The sequence below is a fragment of the Mustela erminea genome, chromosome 7, assembly GCF_009829155.1.
Source record: "Mustela erminea isolate mMusErm1 chromosome 7, mMusErm1.Pri, whole genome shotgun sequence".
Taxonomy (NCBI): domain Eukaryota; kingdom Metazoa; phylum Chordata; class Mammalia; order Carnivora; family Mustelidae; genus Mustela; species Mustela erminea.
This window is the reverse complement of record NC_045620.1, coordinates 45,953,152-45,977,875: the sequence shown is the minus strand read 5'-3', so window position 1 is coordinate 45,977,875 and position 24,724 is coordinate 45,953,152. Positions and strand designations below refer to the sequence as shown.

Sequence of the window (24,724 nt, the reverse complement as noted above, 5' to 3'; positions counted from 1 at the left end):
TTAGCTCCATAATGTAACTTTTCAAGTTCATTGTCTACCACTTCCCTACAAGAACGTTAGATGTTAGCCAGGCCAAACAATTAACCACTGGGCTTTCCTGCTCCTGCTCCTTTACTCATAACATCTCCAAACCTTAGAATGCCTACCGTATTCCCACTGACTGACATCCTTCCCATCCTACACAATAGGCCAATCACCACCTCCTCCACCAAGCCTTGGGCTACTCCTGTCAGTGGGAGCATACCTTTATTTCTTCATGAAGCACATGCCTACCTCATGTCACTGGCCTTTATCACATACTACCCTGTGCCTTAGAAAGGACATCTCCTTGAAGGGAAACACTGTGGAATTCATAAGGGGATCAACCGTGGCTCCTCACACAAATCTCTTGCTCAAAACCTGTTTTTTGACTTTAACCAGTGACACTATACTGTGTGCTTCCAGCCCATGCCCGAAGACTGACAACTCTGGGAACAGAGACGAATTCATTTGACTGTCTAAAGAAGAGATGTGTGGATTTCCACTGGGGGAAAAAAAAAGTAGCTCATATGTTCTGGAATTAGTATAGAAGAAGGATTAACACATCATTTTACTGAAATGTATTTACCTTTTAATTGATGGAACATCAATAGTAAATTGAAAAAGGCAAGATACAAATTTCTCAAAATGTTACCTAATTGATTCTTACGTACAGTCAACAATCAAAGCTTTTAAGGAGATGACACTTTTCAGTATAAAGGGAACTACTTCTCTTTTAATTATTATATGTAACATCTTTAAGGGGTTGTCAGCTGCATGTCTCTTGTCCTAATTTTAAATATAACTTAAAAGGAGACTACATAACTATATGTAAGGTAAGGAATCAGTAGTGTAAATAGAAAAAAAAAGTCTCCCATTTTACTTAAGTACCACTGACACTGCTGTACTAAGAACGCGTTTATCAGGAATGGCCTAGAAAGAACAAACCAGTTTATAGATTAAAAACACATCAATTATTTCATGACCCAATGTCAAACAGAAAAACTGCCTGGATGATTTAGAAGTCTATCACATTATACCACATTTGGCGCACATCTAATGGTACAGAAATCATTTATCATTAAAGGCCTTTTTATATAGGTCAAGGTTGCTGGGATTTGGTGTTTTGTATCTTATGGTTTAAAGAATGCTCTAAATTCTAGGTTTTTTAACTTTTTAATCTTTGGGAGGGAAAACTAAAACTTCCTATAAACTCAGATTAATGCCTGCTAATGCATGGAAAAAAGGAAAACTAAAACCTTCCTCCTACTATAAAAACAAAATAGTGTGGCCTCTGTTTCTTTTCTGATAAGAGTCTTAAATACCAAACAGTTAACTGCATAATAACATTTACTGGCAGCCAGGCAGCCTGCTTAGCAGATATATAAAGCAGGTAAAAGGAGAAAAAGTTAATTTCTTGGCTGAATGATTCCATCGGTAGCTATAGGGCAAACCTGAAAGTCTTTTAGTAAAGTAGCAGTTGGTTCTTCTATCAATCTGTAGCACACATACTCTTCCAAGGAAAGCATTAAATATGAAAATCATATCCCGTTATCATCTGTTTCCAGCTTTCAGCCCAGTAAGCTTTTCTTAATGAATGCTGCAGCCTAAGGAACAAGCACGCTGTTGGCTTCTCTGAATAATGGAGTGATGCTACCATTTTTGCTTATTACAATATCGACTGGCTGAGGGGGTTTCACACATAGTCACAAGTGACTACTCTTGCCAGCATGCTCCAAGTTATTACAAGATGTTTTTAGACATTTCATCTAAAAGAGCTTTACTGCTTTTAGTGAAGAAAACATCTATGGTCTTGAACAGAATCATTTATATGGAGATAGGCTGCAGGATTAGAAGCCTGCATTACGGCAGATACATAGCAGAATTTATTTAAGTATTCCTTGCCAGTCTTTTTGTCTGTTGCTTAGATATGCAATCTCTTCTTTCCACTTCCTCTGTGAAAAGGTTAAAATGTACAAAATTATATATACAAAGAAGGGGAGAAAAAGGCAACATTTTGTTTACCTTTTACTTAAAACATTTCTGGAACTAAGAAAAAAAAAAAAGTGGCTAAAAAGCATTCTTAAGACAAACATAATTTCATCTCCTAACAACTCTAAGGTTTTCTTGGGAATCTGTCTCTTTCAAACCTGCCGTGACGGCCTTTCAGCATATTTAATTGAATTAGACATTAAGGCAATACTCTATAAGGAAAAGTCTTTAAATAATACTTAAGGGTTAATCAAAAAGATCTTTGTGATAAGATGATTTTATTTAAAACACTACTGTAAAAGAGGAATACTGCAGAAATCCTCTATCAACAGAGGTTTATTATTTTAATTACTACCTTTCTTCTGTCTTCATCTTTTGGTTCTCCTCTTGTTCCCAGGCTCTCTTTTGACAACAGCTGCACCTTCTTCACTTGAGCTTCATATTCACTCTAAACATAAACAAAGTTTTGGTTTTGTGGTGGCTCTTATGGCAACCAGCATCCACCTATAGTTTTCTGTCTTTAGAGCATAAAAAGAATATTGAAGTAGAAAGTAAAAGCTGATGTCGCCAAGAAATTCAACTTATCTTAGAAAAAAGATGATTTCACAATTAAAATGTCAAAAGTTGAGTTCTATAAAATGCTGTATGTTCTTAAATAAGATTTGACGGATTCTCACTGTCTTTCATCAAAGTAGGGAATAAAACCTTGGCACATTAAGCTCTCAGGAAAAATCCAGTTACTTTATTATGAAAGCATTAGACAGTGTTTACTCTGAAAACTTTTGTCCTATAGGGAAAGAAATCAATCCTACTGACTTCTTATCTGTATGATATCTACATTAGCATCATGGTCCTAATAGTCACAGCAACAGAGTATATTATTTGCTAGATCATCAACTGTAAATGAATTCTATTTTCTATGAATAAAAATATACAGTAGACATCAATGATCAGCACCATTGGAATGAAGTCTGCTCTGGCACTAATAACTACATAAAGATGTCTCTTCATTATCACATTATAATTGATGAAAGTGATTCCATCATAAAATGACTTTTTCTTAAAAGCAAGGCATAAACGGTGCTTTGATTCAGCATGTTAGTAATTAAGGTCTTAAGAAATTCACTGATGGTGGTCCATCACAGATAAGTATCAGAACATTTTCTAAATTAGGCCGTGATGCACTGCAATTAGAAATACAACTATGAGAGAAAAAGAAAATACACCTGTGAGATAATCAAATTAGAAAACTATTTCCTTAGTTCTCAGTGTGAACATGAAATTGGTCTCAGCTTTGTTTTGACACAGAAAGAAACAGTGATGAAAAGTGATTTGTTTCTTTCAAAATATCTTAAAGGGCATTATACGCTGGTCCATTTCTAATAACAGTTAAGCAGGGAATTTTTTTTCTCTCTCAGAATGATATTAACTTGATAGATGATAGCAATAATCTGAAGAGATTCCTAATTAAATAAAAGTTTTATAAGACCAGTACATATGATAAAACAAGAAAGTATAAAGAAATAAGGCAATTAAGATAATATAATTTATGTCTCTCTGTTCTATATCTACTCCTTTGGACTCAGAGATATTTATTTTTTAACCCCAAGAGCTTTCAACAGGCATACTTTACAGAATCTAAGGGAAAGTATCTTTAAAAAGGGATGGTGGTGGATTATGAAATAAACAAAATAAACATCAAGCTTTATTAACTAATAGAGGTTAAACAAAAATTCTTCATTCCTGTGGCTACACATATTTTCTTAGGTTCTTTGAGATCAGTTATAAACATGCAACAGGCATTGTATGTGATTTCCTTGTTATGGGATCATTTCAGAGCCATAACTTCCAAAGGCAGAGTACTTTCTCATGGAAACATGTGAGTTTTATTTAATTCATTTGGCTGCAGCAAAAACTGGTAACTCCATTCGGGCTTTATAAAGAACAACAAGGCAAATCTCGTCACTAGTCCAATTGACACTATTCTCAGTGCATCCAAAAAAATTACAGAATTATAGGTACTTTTATAACTTAGTGAGGCAAATAAAAAATTAACACTGTATTTCAGATCAAAAGTTGCTATGATAAATAGATAAATGATACAAACTATAACTCTACATCCCCTAGGACTTGCACCTACAAATGCTCCCTTTCTTTGCCTTTTATTTATATAGGACATTTTTTGTTACTATCCATCAAATCAACCTTCTGAACACTGGAGAGCAAGGGTTTTCAAGCCCCACCTCCTAGTCTATCTCCATATTTTAAAAAGGGCTGTACAATATTTAAAAGTTTTTGGTTTGGAAATCTGTATAGATGAATCTTTCCAAAGCTTCCACAGCTAACAGTGTCTGATGAGACAGCATAGCATGTGTTCTAGTTTTCCAACCAACAGTCTTTCATGTTTTAGTCCCTATTTCTTCTCCGATCAGGTCCCATTATATTTCCAAAATACATCAAGGCTTCTATTGCATCTTTTCTGTGTGGTGCTGCATGAGGTTCCTGTTTCCTCCTTTGTATGGCCTAGATTCTTCACTGTCAGATTTGCTGCTTTGGGGGCCAAAGTTCTCATGTCCCAGTAGCATCTGCTAGTCCACAGCCTCTCTAAGAGAGTCCCCTCTTCCCCCAATTCCCCTATGGAAATCTGTTTTAATAAAACCAAGAGCATCAATCAACACATCAGGTAACTTGTTCTGTCTGTTACCATCTTGTTTCACAGCACTGGGCTGGATGCTGCCCACCTCCACTTAAGAGGACTTTTTTATTCACTTCCTTACTCTGTGCAATACATTTCATCTCAGTTCAACTGATGAAATCTGTTGGTGATGGTCTGGAGCGGTGGGAAGAGGAGATGGAGGTCCTGGCGGGTCTTTCAGGTCTCTAGGCTACGTATCCATGCTCACGACAGGTCTCATTTTCCATCTTTCCTTCTTTTCTTCTGTATCCCCAATTACTTCAGTTTACCCTCATCACATTAGCACTTCCCTGAAAGTGCCACCACTACCTTTTATTTAAACAGGCTTCCTTTTTTCAGTGGTCTTTGGGATTATGTCAATATTCTTGGTTATAGAACTGAGCAGACATTTAAAATCTACTGGCCCAGGTTCCTCATGTTAGAGTTGAAAAAAAAAATGGGTACAGAGAGTTACACAAACTTGTCTGATTTGACCCTCAGGACTACGATTCACAATCTTTTGTTTTCTCTTCTGGTTTTTTGTTTTGTTTTGGTTGTTTTTGGTTGTTGCCCCCCCCCCCCCCCCCCCCCAGTATTTGGGCTTCCTCTTAAATGCTGAGTTCTTACAAAAAGGTATGGAGGAACACTTCCTTATATGCAACCAGTGCGTATTAACAAGTAAGACACTCTGGTTAATAAAAGACAGGATAAACTACAGACTGTTTTCCAGGAGCCTGAAGGCCATGCCCTGTCGACAGTGGTTGTTACAATGCTCAGCAGGAATCGAATGAGAGTGCAAAGATTTGTTCTCTTCAAACTTTATCCCCAGTATGCACATGTCACCTAAGAACTGATTTTTTAACAAGAATCACATCTTTAAATGGTGATATTGTATCTTTAGAGTGCGTCTACTATTAAACAGAAATGTTCCTGGGAAGGTATAACACAGGACAGAACCAATACCATATTAGCTCTCCCTTAGTTGTTCGTGGTCCATTAAGAGAGAAAGATGAAAAATACAGAAGAATCAATTTTCAGTCAAGGTGGGGGAGTCTCCATGCTCACTGAGTGCTTCAAGTCTAGGGAGGTACTCCTCAATGCTGAGTGCTTATTATGTACCACATTCTAGGTCAGATACTGACAGCATTGAAATAAAAATAAGATGAGGAGCCCAAAGTGAGGTGGGAAAACATGTAAACAATCCCACAAAGGAAATGCTTACAGAGATAATTATTGCACAGACACAAGACAGGACAGAGGGAAAGAGGCTTTCTACTTGAAGAAGATAGAAGATAATGAATACAGTGCTTTCAAGGAAACACAGTGCTCAGTATGTTTAAAATTCAGTGGGTATGTGTGAATGAGTACATGTGTGTGAGAGAGAGAAAGCACACATGTGTCGGAGATAAAGATGGAGAGGAATGGTGGGAAGACATGGGGGTGAGGGATTGCATGGGGGGTATGGAGGGACAGGAGTGGGCAGAGCTGCGGGTGGGGAGGGGAGCGAGCAGAGAAAGGAGGCAGAGATGGGGATAGAGGAAGGAGGTGGAGGGGGGTGCATGGGGAAGAGAAAGTGTGCACATGTCTGTGTATTTGTGTGAGAGGCACAGCAAGAAGAAACATGCGTGTGCACACGCATGCATGTCATAAGATTGAGCTGCAGGATGGTATGCAGGCAGAGAGCAGAATCTGGGCTTTGTTGTAAAAGGCTGAGCAAGCACTCAAGGCTTTCAGGCAGATGAGAGATGTAACCAGATGATGACTCTCCTAATCTGAGGACTCCCCCTTGAATGCCCCAACATGCCAGCCTCATGCCTGGCACTCGAATAGGGCAGGCTGAAACAGAGCTGGCCATGCTCCACACATGCCCGTGGGACACTTTTCGGTGTGCCTAAGTCCCAACATCTCTGTTTCTGTGCCCAAGGAGCTCACAGTTAATTTTCCCTCACTGCTTCTCTTCCCCATCAGTCCTTAATCAGTGATACTCAGGAGCCATGTGTGCATATTCCAAATGCTCTGAACCACTCGCCAGGGTTTCCCTGCAGGGATAAGTTCCAGATACCAACTATAGTAGTTGGCTTAGTGATACACCCTGTTCCAGCCTGCCCTTCCCTGTCTCATCTGCCTACCTGTCAACCTGTCCTTCCCTGTCTCATCTGTCTACCTGCCTACTGATCCTCCCTACTGACCCTCCCTCCCCAAATAAACCACTTACATTTGAATACTTGTCTCAGGGTCCACTTCAGGAGAATCCAAACTGAGCTAAGGGCAAAGGGCACCCAAGGAAAACTGCTCTAAGAACCAACTGGGGCTCTTCTATAAAAGCACTAATGCAGGAGCGGAGGCTCAAAGACGGGCAGAAAGAAGGAGAGGACATGATCCTCACACTACTACTAATATTTATATGCTTGAACAGAGTTTAGTCAGCCTCTTATCTGACAAGTAGCAAAACAGCCACAACACTGTATTTTCAAATCTACATGACAGATCAAGAATCTTTAAAAGCCCTGAAAATGATCACAGGCCCCAAATAAAAGAGTATAATTCATAAAATCAATTGAAAGGGTATTTTTTTAGCCTTTATCCCATTTTAAAAGATTTTAACATTATATAATAAAGTGGACAGAGTCCTACAAAGAGGGAGAAAGGCACTTAATACAATGAGAGCCAAATGACCACTTCTTACACACTGCTTCATTTTGTTTTACTTTCTGGAACTCTACCAATTATTAATTCATTTGCATTAACTTTATCCTATTCAAGGGAAAATAACCCTGGCATTTTGGAATGCTTGGGCAATACCCTCCATCAGAACACCTCTCTCCTAAGACTTACACGTGGTGAGCCAGCAGAGGAAGTAAAGATCTGATACCTGAGCGGGAAGAGTTTAAGAGGAGACAAGTCGTTCTGGCCTTCCTAAGACTACCACTGGACACCAGGACAAAAGGAAGAGGCAGAAAGGAAGGGGGAAGACAGCAAGGACAAACATTTCCTTCTCTGAAACTCTGCTTACTACTATACAGTTTGCTGAGGTTAAATGGCGTCATTGGCTGAGTTTCAAGTATCACTACCTGGCTTCATGGGCACAGTTCAAACAGTCAGCTTTGGACTCAGGGTAATTCCCAATGTACAATTCTCCATGGAACTCACATCTTTCCCAATTGTAGCTACATGGTCTGCTCTTCTATGCTGTCAAAGATTGTTTGCAAAAGGCATTTCTTACCCAAGAGTCAACTGCTCTTGATATGAAAATATTAACAAAGGATCATTTTCCCTTTCAAATTCCTCCCTCTCACATTTGGCTACATTATGAAATCAACAATGAAATAAAGCATCAGTGTGAAAATAAAAAGCAAATTTCTATTATTTCATTTTTTCTATTGGGAAGGCAAAAACTCCCCGCTTTGTCCACTACTTTTATTTTCTCTATGGAATCTCTGAACAGCAAAGAGATTTACAGAGTTGATACTAACAACTGCTTTTTGAATGTTAAGTATTCTATTTGACTAGTAAGAAAAGAAAACCTGTCGTGCTGCTGCAGCTAACACTTGCTATTGCTTGAGCACATCTAACCTCCAGATCTTAGTTTCTAAATACCCTTCCCCACTAAAAGGAACCGCAACTCCTTGGAAAAGAGGCTAATTCTATGCCTGAGGCAGGGACATATCTGGTAAACCTGGTATACCTTGTGCCCCAAAGCATAGAAGGCTCAGAATTAATGGGATCAGGTCAAAAGGACACAGAAGCCAATTTGAAGAGACTCCCAGGCAAAATTTGGGAAAATATGAACAACAAAAGCACTAATGATAGTGACTGATATTACACCGACAAAATAAAAATTTAAAAGTCCATGTTGATACTTAGAAAGAGAAAAAAGAAGGCAAGAAAGCTTTTCTCTATGGAAGAATTCCAGCTAATAAAGTAGAAGATTGAATTAGAAAGTCACCATTTCACAACCTCCACCATAACTGATTCAGGCCTCGCTGATGGATCCTAAAACCACTAGATAAAAGGCTGTTGAGGAACAAGACATTTCCAAGATGTCAAACTAACAATTCATAGATTATATGTTCAGTTGCAAAGGGAAAAAGGTACTATATAATAGAGAGATCTAGAGACTGCTGTCTTAACCAATGCATCAAACTCAACTTCACTTGGGTCAGACCACCTGATATCACAACTCATGAGCCTCCTGATGGGCTGCAATAGGAAGTATTAACCTCAGCTATGACTACTTAAATTTAACTAATTAAAACTAACAAAGTTAAAAAACTTAGTCCTCAGTGTCACAAGCCACATTTTAAGTGTTCAGTAACCATGTGTGGCTAGTGGCTACTGTATTAGACAGCAACAGTACAGATAGAGAACATTTCTATCACTACAGAAAGTTCTTTTTTTTTTTTTCTGAAGATTTTTTATTTATTTATTTGACAAAGAGCGATCACAGGCAGGCAGAGAGGCAGGCAGAGAGAGAGGAGGAAGCAGAGAGCCTGATGCAGGGCTTGATCCCAGGACCCTGAGATCATGATCATGACCTGAGCCGTTAAAGCCGAGGCTTTAACCCACTGAGCCACCCAGGTACCTCACTACAGAAAGTTCTACTGGGCAGTGCTGGTCCAATCCAAATTCTCAGTTAAATGATACCTCAAAGGAAAAACTAGTCAAATTCAAATCATTCTACAGGCAATTAGACTATCTTCTTTAAAAAGCCAGTGTCACGGGAAAAAAAAGAGCAGTAGGAGACTTAGACTTACAGACCAAAAAAGATAGAATGTGCAAAAAAGATGTAATGTGCAAACCCTACTTGGCTCCTGGTCTGGAAAAATAAAGAGAATTTTGGAGGGAACTGGAGAAATTTCAATATCAGGTACATATTAAATGCTATTATTAATTTTCTTAGGTGTGATAAAGGTAGTATGATTATGTAGGAGACTTTCCTTGCTCTTAGGAGATCCACACTCAAGTATTTAAGGGAGAAATGTCATGGTGTCCACAGCATACTTTCGATGGCTCAGGAAAATACGTATACACACACACACACACACACACACACCCCAAATATGGTGAAATATTTACAACTAAAATTGCATCTGGGTAGACAGCATATGAGTTTTCCTAGTCCATTCAGGCAGCCATAACAAAACACCACTGACTAGGTGATTTATAAACATCAGAAATGTTTTGCTCACAGTTTTGCTGGAGGCTAGTAAGTTTAAGATTCAAGGCACCAATGCGGTTGCATTCTGGTGAGGGCCCTCTTCCTCATTCAGAGCCACCACCCTCTCAATGCATCCTCACACAGTAGAAGGAGCTAGGGAGCTCTCTGGAGCTCCTTTCAGAAGGCGTCCTATGTCATCCATGGGACCTCTACCCTCATGACAGGAGCACCTCTCAAAGGCCCCAGCTACAAGTACCATCACATTGGGTGTTAGGATTTCAAGATACAAATTTCAGGAGGACACAAACATTCAGAACACTGGTGAATGTTCATTATAATAATACTTTTCATTTTTCTGCATACTTGAAATAAAGGTTCAGTAGGGGAAACTCCTAGAGGGAAAAAAAGAAAGGGAAGTACTGGTATTCAATTGGGTTAACTTGAGCAACAGCCCCTGGCCAGCACAAATGGTGAGAAAAAAGGCCTAGCCCTCCACACTTGGCATAATTTGTGGAGCCAAAGTTTGCCCAGTACCTTAGGGGAATGGGGCCCCAGAATGAGAGAAGGCCACAGACAAGAGTCGTTCTGGTTCACACATAAGGAGCATAAAGGTGAACTCCACAGGGCCAGTTCTACCCTCAGGCTCTTCCCAACACACTGCCTGACCAGACCCCAGGAAAAAGAAGCCTTTAAAGAAGGAGGTAGTCCCCCAAAAGAATGAAATCTTACTATCTCTAATGACATAGGTGGAGCTAGAATGTATTACGAAGCAAAATAAGTCAGATAGAGAAAGAAAAATGCCTTATGATTTCACTCACATGTGGAATTTAACAAACAAAAAAAAAACAGATGAGCATATGGGGATGGGGGGGAAGAGAGAGGGAAACAAACCATAAGAGACTCTTTTTTTTTTCATAGATACAACTTTTATTTTTAATTCGTTCCCACTATTCCCATAAGAGACTCCTACCAACAGAGAACAAACTGAGGGTTGATGGAAGGAGGTGGGTAGGGGAATGTCTAGATGGGTGTTGGGTACTAAGGAGGGTACCTCCTGTGAAGAGCACTGGATGTTGTATATAAGTGATGAATCACTGAATTCTACTCCTGAAATCAATATTGCACTGCACATTCACTAACTAGAAGTTAAATAAAATTTATTTAAAAGTTGATAAAGGAAAAAAGAAAAAAGCATAAAAAAAATTAAAAGGAGGTAGTCTCTAGAGGAATCTCTAATGCTACTCAAATTCAATCATGAGGCCAACAAATACCATGTGCCAGGTCTGTGCCAGGTCTGTGCCAGGTAGTGGCTAGTGCCTGTGCCTGCACAAGGTAATTATTAGTGTAGTGTAACAAAGTACAGATAGTCCATTAATTCCTCAATTAAAACAGAAATCTGAGAAAATGCAATTTCAAGTTCCCCAATCAAAATCTGGCCACATAGTAATCCACAGAGAAAATGTGCAGTTAATCTTACGGATGAACATCTGAATATTAGTGACCATCACTGATCTGACATTTTCTGCTATTACTTCCTTCTACTTTTAGCAAAAGAGAGAGAGACAGAGATAAAGAAATATAGCACAAAACAAGATGTTACCTTCAGTTCTTGAAGCTTCTCTGTATTTGTGGTGAAGTGCCCAACATGAGCTTGGACATGCTCAAACTGCTTTAAATATTCTCGGTTTCGAGTATGAGCCTTCTTTTCTGATTCACATATTTCCTTCAGATATTTCTTTAGTTGAACATACTTCAGCTTAACTCTAGAAAAATGAAGGCACATTTTTAAACAATGCAGTTAGACTTTGGCAAATCAAAGGAGGAGAATTTTCTTTAACAAAATTGTAAATGAGACAATGTATTTGGAGATATTTTACCCAAACACTGAAAGCTAAGGGCAGAATGTACATCCATTTTTAGAGAGAAGAAATTAATGCAACATCACTGAGTATCACATCCAGGAATAACTCTCCTGAGAAATGTATACAAGACTACATTATAACATTCACACAATAAAGATTTATATGGATTTCTTTCTCAAAATTAAATGTGATTTCAAGAGCGGCGTCTATGTGGCCATGGTCGGATGAAAAGCCCATTAGCATTCTCCTTATGACAGACCATTTCAAAACTACCTGCTTAGATGGAAATAGAATCAAACTATAAACCACAATCCATAAACATTAATCCAAAATGTAAAATACCCCAAAGGCTCTCATTTAGATAATATTAAAAATTTTAATTAGGAACTGTCACAATAAATTATATTTTAAGAATATTTTATGATAATATATGGGCTGTAATCTAACACAAATTGTGAAAAAACCTTTAAAGACTCTCATCCAAAGTGTAAAACAAAGGGCACACTACTCTTCCCAGAGAACCAACACTGCTCGTTCTAGCTCTTTCTTCTTCACAAGTTTTATATGATACCTGGTATGAAGCATTTCTATTGTTAGTTCAATACAATAATTCAACATTCTTTTTTTATTTTAATCCCAGTATAGTTAACTTATAGTGTTTTATTAGTTTCAGTAGCGTTGTCCTTCACAGGCAGGCACTTGGTGAAGCTGCTGATGGTGGCCAGTGTCCAGCTGGAGTGGGTACAACAGTAACCATGCCTTCTCCACCCAAAGTCTAGTTTCATTCCTGCCCCCGCATTACCCTTCAATGCTGACCACAGAAGTCACCTGACTAGCCACGTAATCATTCATGTATTCAGTGCTGTGACTAGGAAAGCCACTCAGCCAGTCAACAGGGAAAACAAGAAATTAGAGAGTCCAATACAGTGTTATGAATGCTAAGAGGGAAACTACCAGGCACTCTTACAGACTGGACAACCCAACCTAGCTGAAGGGGTCAGGAAGGCCTTCCCAGTGGAAATCAATTTTTAGCTTAGACATGATAAAGGATGAATTAGTTAACCCAAAATTGGGGAAAGCCAGGGTGAGAAGATGAAGGGAAACACTCAAAGCAGGGGAATCAGCATGTTGGAAAGCGCAAAGGTAATAATTAAGAACAACAACAGTGGGGCGCCTGGGTGGCTCAATGGGTTAAAGCCTCTGCCTTCAGCTCAGGTCATGATCCCAGGGTTCTGGGATCAAGCCCCACATCGAGCCCCACATCGGGCTCTCTGCTCAGCAGGGAGCTTGCTTCCTCCCTTCTCTCTGCCTGCTTCTCTGCCTACTTGTGATCTCTCTCTGTCAAATAAATAAATAAAATCTTTAAAAAAAAAAAAAAAAGAACAACAGTAAAATTGGCCCAAAGTAACAAATAATAAATTACTGTCTCTTACACTGGGTCAGACACTGCTTTAAAGCTCTGTTAAGTTCTCATAACTATTATTACCCCCGTGTGACAGATGAAGAAATGGATGTACAAGGTGTTGAAGGACCTGTCCTAATGTCACATAACTACAAGCTGGCAGGCCTTAGATTGAATGGAAGCACCAAGCAACAAAGCCCACTTGCTTACTTGATACTACAAAACTCCTGTCATGCTTCAGACACTGAAGATTCTGTGTAACAAGTTAGTGGAGGTTGGTAAGAGAGGGTGATGATGAAGATTACCCAGGGGCAGATAACAGAGGGTCTGGTAAGCTGTCATGCTAGATACTCTGCAGGCCCTCCTCACATCCTCTAGGCCCAGCTCTTCCTCTGCCAGTCATGGCTGCAGCCACGTGGTAGCAACTGTCTCGGCTGCATCTAGTATCTTGCTTTCCCAGAGCTGCTCCCCTGAGTTTGCAACATGGATGCAAGAAGGCATTAACACTCCTTGGGGGAGCCCTGCCCAATGCAGGGTTACTAGGAGGTAAACAGCTCCCCTTCCTTCCCTTGAGGAACAGAGAAGCAGGCTATAAGCCTCCTCTAAAGGTGTGGAAGGATGGAGCCCCAGATGCCCACAGCAGTGACTGGCTCCTACTTCATTCTTCTCAGCTCTTCTCACCAGTTTTATATGACCACTTCCTAAAATAAACTATCATCTACTCACAAACCCCTGTCTCAGGCTCTGCCTTCTGGACAGGGAGGAGGGACGAGATTTAAACAGCCATGTTAGACAATTTGGATTTTTATTCTGTCAGGCAGTCCAAAAAAGTACATTTTTAGCAAATCATTCCCTCTGTCTTCCAGGAAATGAGAGGCTAAGTAAGAGAGGGGAACCAACTTGACAAACTGATAGCTTGATAAAGATCCCCAGAAAGCCAGGAATAGGCTGCAGGAAAAGTCTCCATCTCTTTGGCCACCCCTTTAGCTGCAGAGCTACAAAATGGCAGCTGCCACAGATGTTCTCAGACTTGGGCCCACTTCTGAGGCCATCGCATTCACAACCATTGCTATTTCTTGCACCATCTCACTGGCTTTTTGTTTCTTTTAAAAATAATGGGGACAGGGGCGCCTGGGTGGCTCAGTGGGTTAAAGCCTCTGCCTTCGGCTCGGGTCATGATCCCAGGATCCTGGGATGGAGCCCCATGTCGGGCTCTCTGCTCCACAGGGAGCCTACTTCCTCCCCTATCTCTCTCTGCCTGCCTCTCTGCCTACTTATGATTTCTCTCTCTCTGTCAAATAAATGAAATCTTTAAAAAAAAAATAATAATGGGGACATATCTCTGTCCACCGTGACTGGTATCCTTGGAAGTCCACTGAATCCCAAAACCATATGAAGAAACAAATGGACCTGATGGGCGGTTTGGTTTTAAGGTTTTCTCTCACTTCTGAATGACATGTTTTCATTTCTCACTTGTATTATCATGTGACTAAATCACAAAATCAATGCTATCATAGCCAGAAATTTTTCATATGAATAACATTGGAGGTAATACCACACACTTGGCTTAAGGATGAAGTTCAGTTTCTGTAAAACAGAATTAAAAATATTAAAAGTTGGCTCCTCATATTAGAATAAACCAGTATTTTATCCATTGCTCATAATAATTTTCACAGGCATTGTCAAATATCCATGAACAAATGAGACATCATGCTTTCAACAGTTGGTTGAAAAGCCAGCTACAGTCATTATGCCTTAATCAATATGCAGGCTCAATGTATTTAAATTGTGATTAAAAAAAAAAAAGACTATATAATGCATCTTATTCTTCAGCTATGCAAGTTAAATAGATTCCTGAAATACCACAAGTACCAAACGGTGAAAGTAAAATAATTTTTATCTTACACAAATTTGAACAAAATTTATTCCTACATTTGATAGTGGTTATATTAAATTTCAGTGTTTACTGGAAATGATTACACATTAGATGTAAGAGAACAGTAAAAGTACTGCAATTATGGTATCTGTAATGTACATTAGGGTTACATTTTTATTGATTAACACCCGCCAACTGGCTTAAAGACTATTATCACTGTTACATCTTACCTGTATGCATCAGATTGATTATATTCATAAAGCTTCTTTTCCAGGTCCAGTCTCTTTTTTTCACTATAATATACAAAGAAAAGATTTTATGAATAAGTTACGCTGATAAGTAATAGGCAGTTGGATTTAGAACATGATCTCTTTTGAAATTACACCTTTGTGAGAATGCTTCTCTGGTCTTTCTAAAAAGCAGAAAATACCAGCTGTTTGAAACTCAAGACACAAAAATATTTGGCAGTTGCCATGGAAATCTAAAAAGCAGAATGATACCAGTATGAAGCAAAAAGAACAAGATTTTCAAAGTAAATGAGAGAAAGGCACTAAGAAAAGACTAGAAAGCAGATTCATTCATTCAACAAGTATTTCTTGAGTGCCGTGATGAATCAGGTACCGTTCTAGGCCTAAAGACTAACATGGTGAACAAGCCAGACAAAGACTTCTGCTGTCAGGCAACTGACTTTCTAGAGGGAAGAACAAACAATAAACAAGATAAATATGTAAAATATACTATGGCCAGATTTTTCTGTGATAGTGGCATTTGAGAGATGGGGATTCCACCAGGTCAAGACAACATACTTCGCAAATCCACATTGGACTGCAAACTGGTGGCTTGTTCTGCTCCTAGCCAGGCAAGCCTGGAAGAGCCAAGTCTCTGAAAAGTGCACCTAGCTCCATTCACAGTTAATGAAGACCAAGTCCCCTAACAGTACTACTTCAAATTTGGAGGGGTTTCTTTATATAAATTTGTGACATCACCATGATTTGTCACTGACTGCTACTACCTGGAGCTAGTTCCAATAAAGACTTAGCTTGTGTTGTTCAGGCGAGTGCTGCTAGTGAGTTAGAGGACAAAGCTTACCCTGCACATCTGTACACCCAAGCCTGTTAAGAGGTAAGGGAAACTGAGCAGCAGGGGAGCTAACAACAGTCAAAACCAAGGGGCTAGGTGGTTAAAACAGCTGAATGGGACTAGCCATCCCAGTTCCAGAAAGAGCCCTTGGGGGGTTTAGCCATGGGGTGGGGGTAACCACAGGAGGTTGTGCTCCACCACCAAAGTACCAGCTTCATCTGAAGCCAAATTGCTAATCTAAATTAACATTAACTAAAGTTCAAAAGAAAAACTATATAAGTCTGCAAGAAAAATGCCAGGGGCAAAAAAAAAAAAGACCGTGAATCAAAGACAAGGAGTCCAACAGAAGGTGACCTCAGGTGGCCTGTTGAGGGAAAGGGGCTGAGCCCATGTCGCATTTGGGAGCTCTTAATTATTAGTTTGTGTTTTCTTCAAATATATTTTCCCTTTAAAAAAAATCTCAAAAGTTACTCTATTAGCTACATTAGAAGTTAAGTAAATTTCTTTGCTTAGCATAATCTAGAACGGAAACAACCATCTAACCAAATTCTTTTAAGGGGAAAACGGGGTCCAAAATCCAAACACCAAATCTTAGCTTGAGGAACATAATCTATTCTTTAGTTAGGCTGTGCCTATGTTTAAAAAAGGAAAAAAGAACCCAAAGAAAAGAAATCGTAGAGACACCATTTTTTAAGTGGTAACACCACACACATATTTACGTTGTCATTAGTAAGAGTAAACTTATTTTTATGTAAAGTGTAAAAAAATGGTCCAGTTTCATTCTTCTGAAAGTGGCTGTCTAATTTTTCCAACACCATTTGTTGAAGAGACTGTCCCATTGGATAATCTTTCCTGCTTAGTTGAAGATTAGTTGACCATAGAGTTGAGAGTCCATTTCTGGGTTCTCTATTCTGTTTCACTGATCTTTTTTTGTTTTGTTTTGTTTTGTTTTGCCAGTACCATACTGCCTTGATGATTACAGTTTTGTAATATAACCTGAAGTCCAGAACTATGATGTCTCTAGCTTTGGTTTTCTTCTTCAATGTTCCTCTGGCTATTGGGTGTCTTTTCTGGTTTCATACAAATTTTAGGATTATTTGTTCCTGGTCTGTGAAAAAAAAAGTTGATGGTATTTTGATAGGGGTTGTACTCAACATGTAGATTGCTCTGAGTAGCATAGATATTTTAACAATACTTGTTCTCCCAATCCATGAGCATGGATGTTTTTCCATTTCTTTGTGTCTTCCTCAGTTTCTTTCATAAGTATTCTATAGTTTTCAGAGTACACATCCTTTACCTATTTGGTTTGGCTTATTCCTATGTATCTTATGGTTCTTGGTACAATTGCAAATGGGATCAATTCCTTAATTTCTCTTTCTTCTGTCTCAGAATTAGTGTATAGAAATGCAACTGGTTTCTGTGCATTGATTCTATATCTTGCCACCTTGCTGAATTCCTGTATGAGGTTCTTATACCATAAACAAAAATAAACTCAAAATGGATCAAAGCCCTAAATGTGAGACAGGAATCCATCAAAATCCTAGGGGAGAACACAGTCAGCAACCTGACCTTGGCTGCAGCAACTGCTTGCTAGACATATCTCCAAAGGCAAGGGAAACAAAAGCAAAAATGAACGACTGGGTCTTCATCAAGATAAAAAGCTTTGGCACAGCAAAGGAAAAAGTCGACAAAACCAAAAACAACCTACAGAATGGGAGAAGATATTTGCAAATGTCTTGTCAGATAAAGGGCCAGAATCCAAGATCCATAAAGAACTTATCAAACTCAACACCCCCAAAACAAAAAATGCAGTCAAGAGATGGGCAGAGGACATGAGCAGACATTTCTCCAAAGAAGACATACAAATGGCCAAAAGACACATGAAAAAATGTTCAATATCACTTGGCATCAGAGAAATACAAATCAAAACCACAATGAAATAACACACACTGGTCAGAACAGCTAAAATTAACAACTCAGGGATCAGGAAATGTTGGCAAGGATGCAGAGAAAGGGGAACCCTCTTACACTATTGGTGGGAATGCAAGCTGGTACAGCTACTCTGGAAAACAGTATGGAGGTTCCTCAAAAATTTAAAAATAGAGCTACCATACAACCCAGCAACTGCACTACTAGGTATTTACCCAAAGGACACAAACAGTGATCCAAAAAGCACCTGTATCCCAGTGTTTATAGCATCCATGTCCACATAACCAAAGTATGGAAAGGGTCCAGATGTCCACTGCTGATGAATGTATAAAGAAGAAGTGATACACACACATGCGCACACGTGCGTGAAATGGAATATTACTGAGCCATCAAAAAGAATGAAATCTTGACATTTGAAATAATGTGGCTGGAACTAGAGGGTATTATGCTAAGCGAAATAAGTAAGTCAGAGAAAGACAAATATCGTATGATTTCACTCAGACATGGAATTTAAGAAACAAAACAGAGGACCATAGGGGAAGGGAGGGAAAAATAAAATAAGACAAAATCAGAAAGGGAGACAAACCATAAGAGACTCTTAACTATAGAAAACAAACAGGGCTGCTGGAAGGGCAGGGGATGGGGTAACTGAGTGATGGACACTAAGAAGGGCACGTGATGTAATGAGCACTGGGTATTATAAGCAACTGATGAATCACTGAACTCTACCTCTGAAACTAATAATACACTGTATGTTAATTTACTGAATTTAAATAAAGGAAAATTTAAAAATAAGAGTGAATTTAGAAGAGAAGTGAAATACGGCAACTGCTTCCATGTTAGAAATTTTTATTAGCCACTTTTGCTTCTTCTAAGATTTTATGATTAATAGGACAGTTAGTTCATGAAGAATGAATGGACAGTGAGCTGTCATTAAATGACAAAGACAGAAAGACCCTTAAGTGTGTCAATGACTTTGTGCCTCAATGTCATGCTTCACTTCTGTGCTTTTCTTGCCAAGAAAGTGTTATCAGAGTCTGGTCATGAGTAACCATTAGATAGATCCAGCTAGAGGATCACCCACTGGAATGAAAGTTGTACTCTAGAAACTGTCAGGAATGACTACGGAATAGCTCCAGACTGGGGGAGACTGAAGAGACATGGCAAATGGGTACAAAGATGGGAACCTGAACCAGTAAAGAAAAAAGACAGTTTTAGGACACTTAGCAAAATGAGCATGTGGTAAAATTTGATTAGAGTCTGTGGACTGGTATCAATCAGTGTTGACTTCCTCATTGGGAGAGCTATAAGGTATAACCATGTCAGGGAGCATCACTGTTTTTGGAAATAGACACTTGAGTTTTTAGGAGTAATGGGGTATGATATCTGTAGTTCTCAAATGGTTCAGGAAAGTCTAATGATTTTAGACAGGCAGACAGATAAAAACAGAAAAAATATAAAGAAGTGTTAAGAGTTGGGGAATCTGGGAGCACCTAAGAGGCTCAGTTCGTTAAGCATCTGCCTTTGGCTCAGGTCATGATCCCAGGGTCCTGGGATGGAGACCTGCATCCAGCTCCCTGCTCAGCAGGGAGTCAGCTTCTCCCTCTCCTCTCTGCACATATGCTCTCTCTCTCTTTCTCAAATAAATAAATAAATCTTAAAAAATAAAAAAGAGTTGGGGAATCTGGGTGAGGAGAATATTAGAAGTCTTTGTCCTATACATGCAACTTTTCTGTAAGCTTTAATTTAATTCAAAATAATTTTGAAAATCCACCTATGACCTCTGGACAAAAGGTCTTTTGGGGAATCCATCACCTCCTGTGCAGCAAGTTCTTTTTAAAGATTTTACTTATTTGACAGAGAGAGACACACCAAGAGAGGGAACATAAGCAGGGGGAGTGGGAGAGGGAAAAACAGGCTTCCCGCTGAGCAGAGAGCCCCATGCAGGGCTTGAGCCCAGGACCCTGAGATCATGACCTGATCTTCCACTGGCCTTCCTGGCCTTCCACTACCGACATGATGTTCACCTCCTTAACTCTTCAACACAGGACCTTTTCACAACCTCTTCATCCCCACTGCAGAGCTTCTGAATGCTGTCCTTCCTTTCTATCTTAAATGTAAGACTTAAAACAAGATATTTACCCTAATGAAAACCCAGAGAAAGGTTTATGGGGAGGAATATCTTGCAACCCCTCATACTAAACCTCTATTTCAGAATCTCTTAAACACGCAGCCCTGGGATGTATACCCATAGCCCATGGTTTCTGTCACCTGCACCCCTAACCTGGACCAATTAAAGGTTTACTCAGATAGGTGGTCCTTAAGAGCATAGCCAAATGGTTTGCTTTTCTCTTTTTCCACTTGTTATTCTGTTTTTGTCTCAATACCAACTTCAGCTTTACTCAACTAATATCTCAGAATCAATTTCTGGACTGTTATGATATCTCACTCTGAATCAATACTGGCATTGAAAGAACTGGGGCTGGTTAATGGGCCTTTTAAAGGGATGTTTTTATGTAATTGTAAGAGTCAATTCCACTCACATGTTTCTACCATGCTTGTGTCTTTACACACACTGAAACAAGTCACTCCAGCAGGCTCTTTAAGATTCTGATTGATTTCACCAGAGTGCAGAGAAAACACCACACGCAAAGAGGAAAAAATTAAGAATGTATAAGTACATCTATGTGTGACTATAGCTGAGACAATCTGGGCTAGAAAAACACCACTTACAAGGGAAAGACCCCATTATTAGACCAGCTACATTAGACCAGCAATGAGCCAGCTCTAACAAGGCCAGGAAAAAGCAGATTGCTTTTATTTCCCACCCCTGGAAATTTCTGGACTGATAAAGCAGCTGTGATGACCCAGAGATGCGGCCTTTAAAATGACTCTGAAGTTTTAGAGTCTTATGGTCACTGTAATTGGTTAAAAAAAAAAACTAAACTAAACTAAACAAAAAAGCAGGTACATTCAAACACTCAAATAGGATACAAACAATGATATTCATTACTTGCTCTGCAAAACTACAGCTTTCAACTCTTTTCATTTGAAGCTCATTACTCTACTAGAGAAAAAACAAATCTGTGGCCTTAGTGTACATATAATTCAGTGCTCCTCATTTCTGGTGAAGAACCAAGGTTCAAGACGCTGAACAACCTGCTCAAGGTCGCACAACTATTGTAGAGCAGAACCTAAGTTTCTCTGCATCCAGAGTTATCTGCCTCTGTACTTACTGTGCATTAGTTATGGACTTTTAAAATGAAAATTAAGGAGTGCCTGGGTGGCTCAGTTGGTTAAGCATCCAACTCTTGATTTTGGCTCAGGTCATGATCTCAGGGTAGTGAGACTAAGCCCTGTGTGGGGCTCTGCACTCAACGGGGAGCCTGGTTGGGATTCTCTCTCTCCCTTTGCCCCTCCCTGCTTCCTCTCTTAAAAAAATAAAATTTAATGGAATGAAAGATGAATACACACAGCAACAGATTTATACCAACTTAAAAATTTTTTAAAAACTCCAAATGCAGAACCATGAATAGGCTATAAAATTTGACTTGAATTCTTCATATAATTTCAACAGACTCATCTTACTTAAGTTAAAACATTAAGTGTTAAACATAAAGTAAGTGCTAATCATTACACAGTTACTATACCATAAGTACTATAAGCACCCAGGTGTTCCTAGCATATGGAGCAAAAATGATAACTCATAATGAGCTTAGTTCAAAAAGAATGCCATTTGAACCCATTTTAAAATTAGAACATGGGCTAAGACATACAAATACCTAAAGGCCTGGTGGTAACTAACCTACTCTTCTAACAGAACAGAGTCAAAAGTACTTTAGGTGTGCTGATATACAGAGCAGTGTCTTGTCTTTTAATTATAAGGTATGTACAGACACTTAATACTGTCTTTGAAATACCATACTGCTCCCTTTCCCTGGTTGACTAGAAAATTGTAATGATTTAGTGACAATGTGTGGCAACAGTTTTGTATATAAGACATTCGTTAACTCCTGGATCCTGGATGGGTTGGCTTTGGGATTTCTGCCATTCACTCAACAAACATTTGTCAAGCCCCTCCTCTCCTAAAGTACTCTATTACCAGCTAAAGATCCAGCTAAATATGGTTCCTGTCCTCCTGGAATTCTCCCTCTAAGCAGGAAGCAAGTCACTTAAGCCATCTACCTACAGTGCTATAAAAATAGAGATCACAGGGGCACCTGGGTGGCTCAGTGGGTTAAAGCCTTTGCTTTCAGCTCAGGTCATGATCTCAGGGTCCTGGGATCGAGCCCCACATTGGACTCTCTGCTCAGTGGGGAGCCTGCTTCCACCCACCACCACCTCTCTGCCTGCCTCTCTGCCTACTTGTGATCTCTGTCTGTCAAATAAATAAATATTTTTTTTTTAAAAAATAGAGATTATATAAGTTAGGAAGTGGGTTAATCAATAGTTGCCATAGGGAAGGCACTGCAGGAAGTGATTTTTTTAAAAAGTTGGAGGTAAAGAGGTCCCTGGAGTGGGTAAGTGGCAGTGTGTCAGAAAGAAAATAGGGTACAGAAAAAGATTAAGGGGTAAAATATAGTGAGGACAATTAAGGAGGCATGTTGTGGATGCTCTATAAATATTTGACAAGAATTAAATCTAGGATAAGATGACTATAATTCCTTTTCATAACCACTTACTTCTGCCTTTACCTGACATGTAATTATTGTCATTTTAGAATTGTAACACACAAAGCTCTCCTCTTCACTGAAATGATTTTGTAACTTTTAACATTCATTAAACGCTTTGTTTATCAAGAGATCCAAATATCTGTTTCCTTTCTTGTCAACTAATGAGATTTCCAACTCCAATTAATTTAGCAGCTAAATAATAGTTCCAATAACTTATCTTTTATGTGGTTATTTATAGTAAATTGCTTTATAATTTTCTCTCTGTGCTCTTAGCTGTTTTCAGTGACTCTCATCTTTCATGTCTCAAAGTATCATGAACCCTCTGGAAGCTGGACTTCTGTAAATTTCATCTCTTTAAATAGGGCATATGTTCACACACACACATACACACACACACACTCCCGCCTGCGTTCCGGGACCTGTCACCATTGATGCAGTGCAGCTGTCAGGGTGGGATGACAATTTGAAGAGAGAACGGGAAGGAGGCGTGGAGAAGGGAGTAAAGAAATTCGCAAGGCTTGATTGAGAGTGACAGACAGGAGAACTCGCACTCTCACTTCTGGGCAAACTCAAGGATGAAGCCGCATCTTCCGGCGGGAGACCTCCAGTAAGGAGAGTGGGGCACGGTATTTGGTAAACTTTGTCCTCTAGGCCCCACTGGAACTTGGGTGGCGTCGTGGGTGGATCCAGGCCCACGGAAACACCGCGGGGGGAGTGGAAAGGAACCGGAGTTAGGGCACCGGCTGACCCTCGGCCTGGCCCACTCCCCGCCCCCGCCCCCGCCCCGAGTAGGCCGTACCTGTCCCGCAGCCGATCCTGGAGGCGGCCCAGCCTCTCGTAGTATTCGGGGCTCGCCAAAGGCGCTGCCGATGTGGAGGACGGAAGCATGCCGCCGCCGTGCGCGTTCCCCACCGCCAAGGGACAGCCACCCGGGAGGTGGCGACGGGTTGTCTGAGGCGACGGCCCCACCATGCACCGCGGGTAAACAGGGCGCCTGCCGCGGTGCAGGGGGCGGAACCGAGGCTCTGTAGGGGCGGGGGCAGCGTGGGTAGGCGGGGCAGACGCCGCGGAGGGGCGGGGAGGAGGCGGGACGTCTTGTGAGGCTGGGCTGGCCGCCTCCAAGAAGGCTGGCGGTTCTCTGCCGGTGCTGCTGAAGGGGAATCTGGGGGGCGTGTGGGCGCGGTTCCCAGGCTTCTCCGCCCCTAGTCTGGCGTTTCCCTTTCCCCTCACCCTTCAGAATTCTCACTGGAGAGAGCCTGGCCTTCCCCGAGGCAAGGAGCTCCACCGAAGGCCAATCAGGAGCCGATCCTGCTTATGCTCCCCACTTTGGTAGAGGCTGGAGGAGTTGAGGGAGCACCGCTGGGCGGGAGCAATTCATCTGATCATTTTTGCCTTTGGCATCAAACTACTTTCATTTTCCAAGGTGCATTCTCTCCTTCTTCCTACCACCTCTCCTTCCCTTCTTCCAGGATTTTTGAGTGCAGGCACTGTGCTAAACTTGTTTTTCCACCACACTTAGAAGTAAAACAAAACACCACAAAAAAAGATAAAACCCAGGATGCTAAGAAACTGCGCTCAGCTCTGACAGTACAACAACCTCTCGCTTGAAAGTCCGTGCTGACTCAAGGATATGGTTAATGCTGCAGGTGACATCACTGGTTGGTGAGGAGGGAAAAGTTGCTTTTGAAGCAGACATTTGTGCAGATGTGGCTCGGTGGGCAATCACCTGTAGAATTCTTCAGCAGGGATGTGGAGCTAGACTGCCTGGGTTCGAGCCTGCTTTTCCTTCGCCCAGCTATGTAACTGCAGGCAGATCATCCTCTTGATGGCCAGACTTCCTCTTGTAAAAGGGGAGGCTGTTAGTGCAGGACCCACCTATGCCATTGTTATAATAACTCATTAATGTGTTGTAGTGTTTATAAGACGGCCCAACACATGGTAAGCATGAGTTTTTATAGTCATCACCATCATCTTGGAGAATAAGCTTCCCGAAGAAAAACATCTTCCAAAACCCACAGAGCAGAAGAAAAGGAAATACAGTATAGAGTTTCTTGGGTCTC

At 40.3% G+C, this 24,724-nt stretch overlaps 1 protein-coding gene across 3 annotated transcripts in view; it reads right to left on the bottom strand.

Annotated features, from left to right (window-relative positions):
- The window catches only part of KIZ (kizuna centrosomal protein), a 129,281-nt gene extending 105,382 nt beyond the window's left edge, over window positions 1–23,899 (bottom strand). The window contains exons 1-4 of one of the 3 annotated variants that reach the window (XM_032351559.1): window positions 23,464–23,899; window positions 15,213–15,275; window positions 11,443–11,605; window positions 2,366–2,458 (exon numbers count right to left, since the gene is read on the bottom strand). In XM_032351559.1, coding sequence (XP_032207450.1) covers window positions 2,366–2,458; window positions 11,443–11,605; window positions 15,213–15,275; window positions 23,464–23,636 — 492 coding nt within the window. In that variant the 5' untranslated portion in view covers window positions 23,637–23,899. The remainder of the gene's footprint in view (window positions 1–2,365; window positions 2,459–11,442; window positions 11,606–15,212; window positions 15,276–23,463) is intronic. The other 2 variants (XM_032351557.1, XM_032351558.1) reach the window with 2 other exon arrangements.
- Window positions 23,900–24,724: the final 825 nt, after the last annotated feature.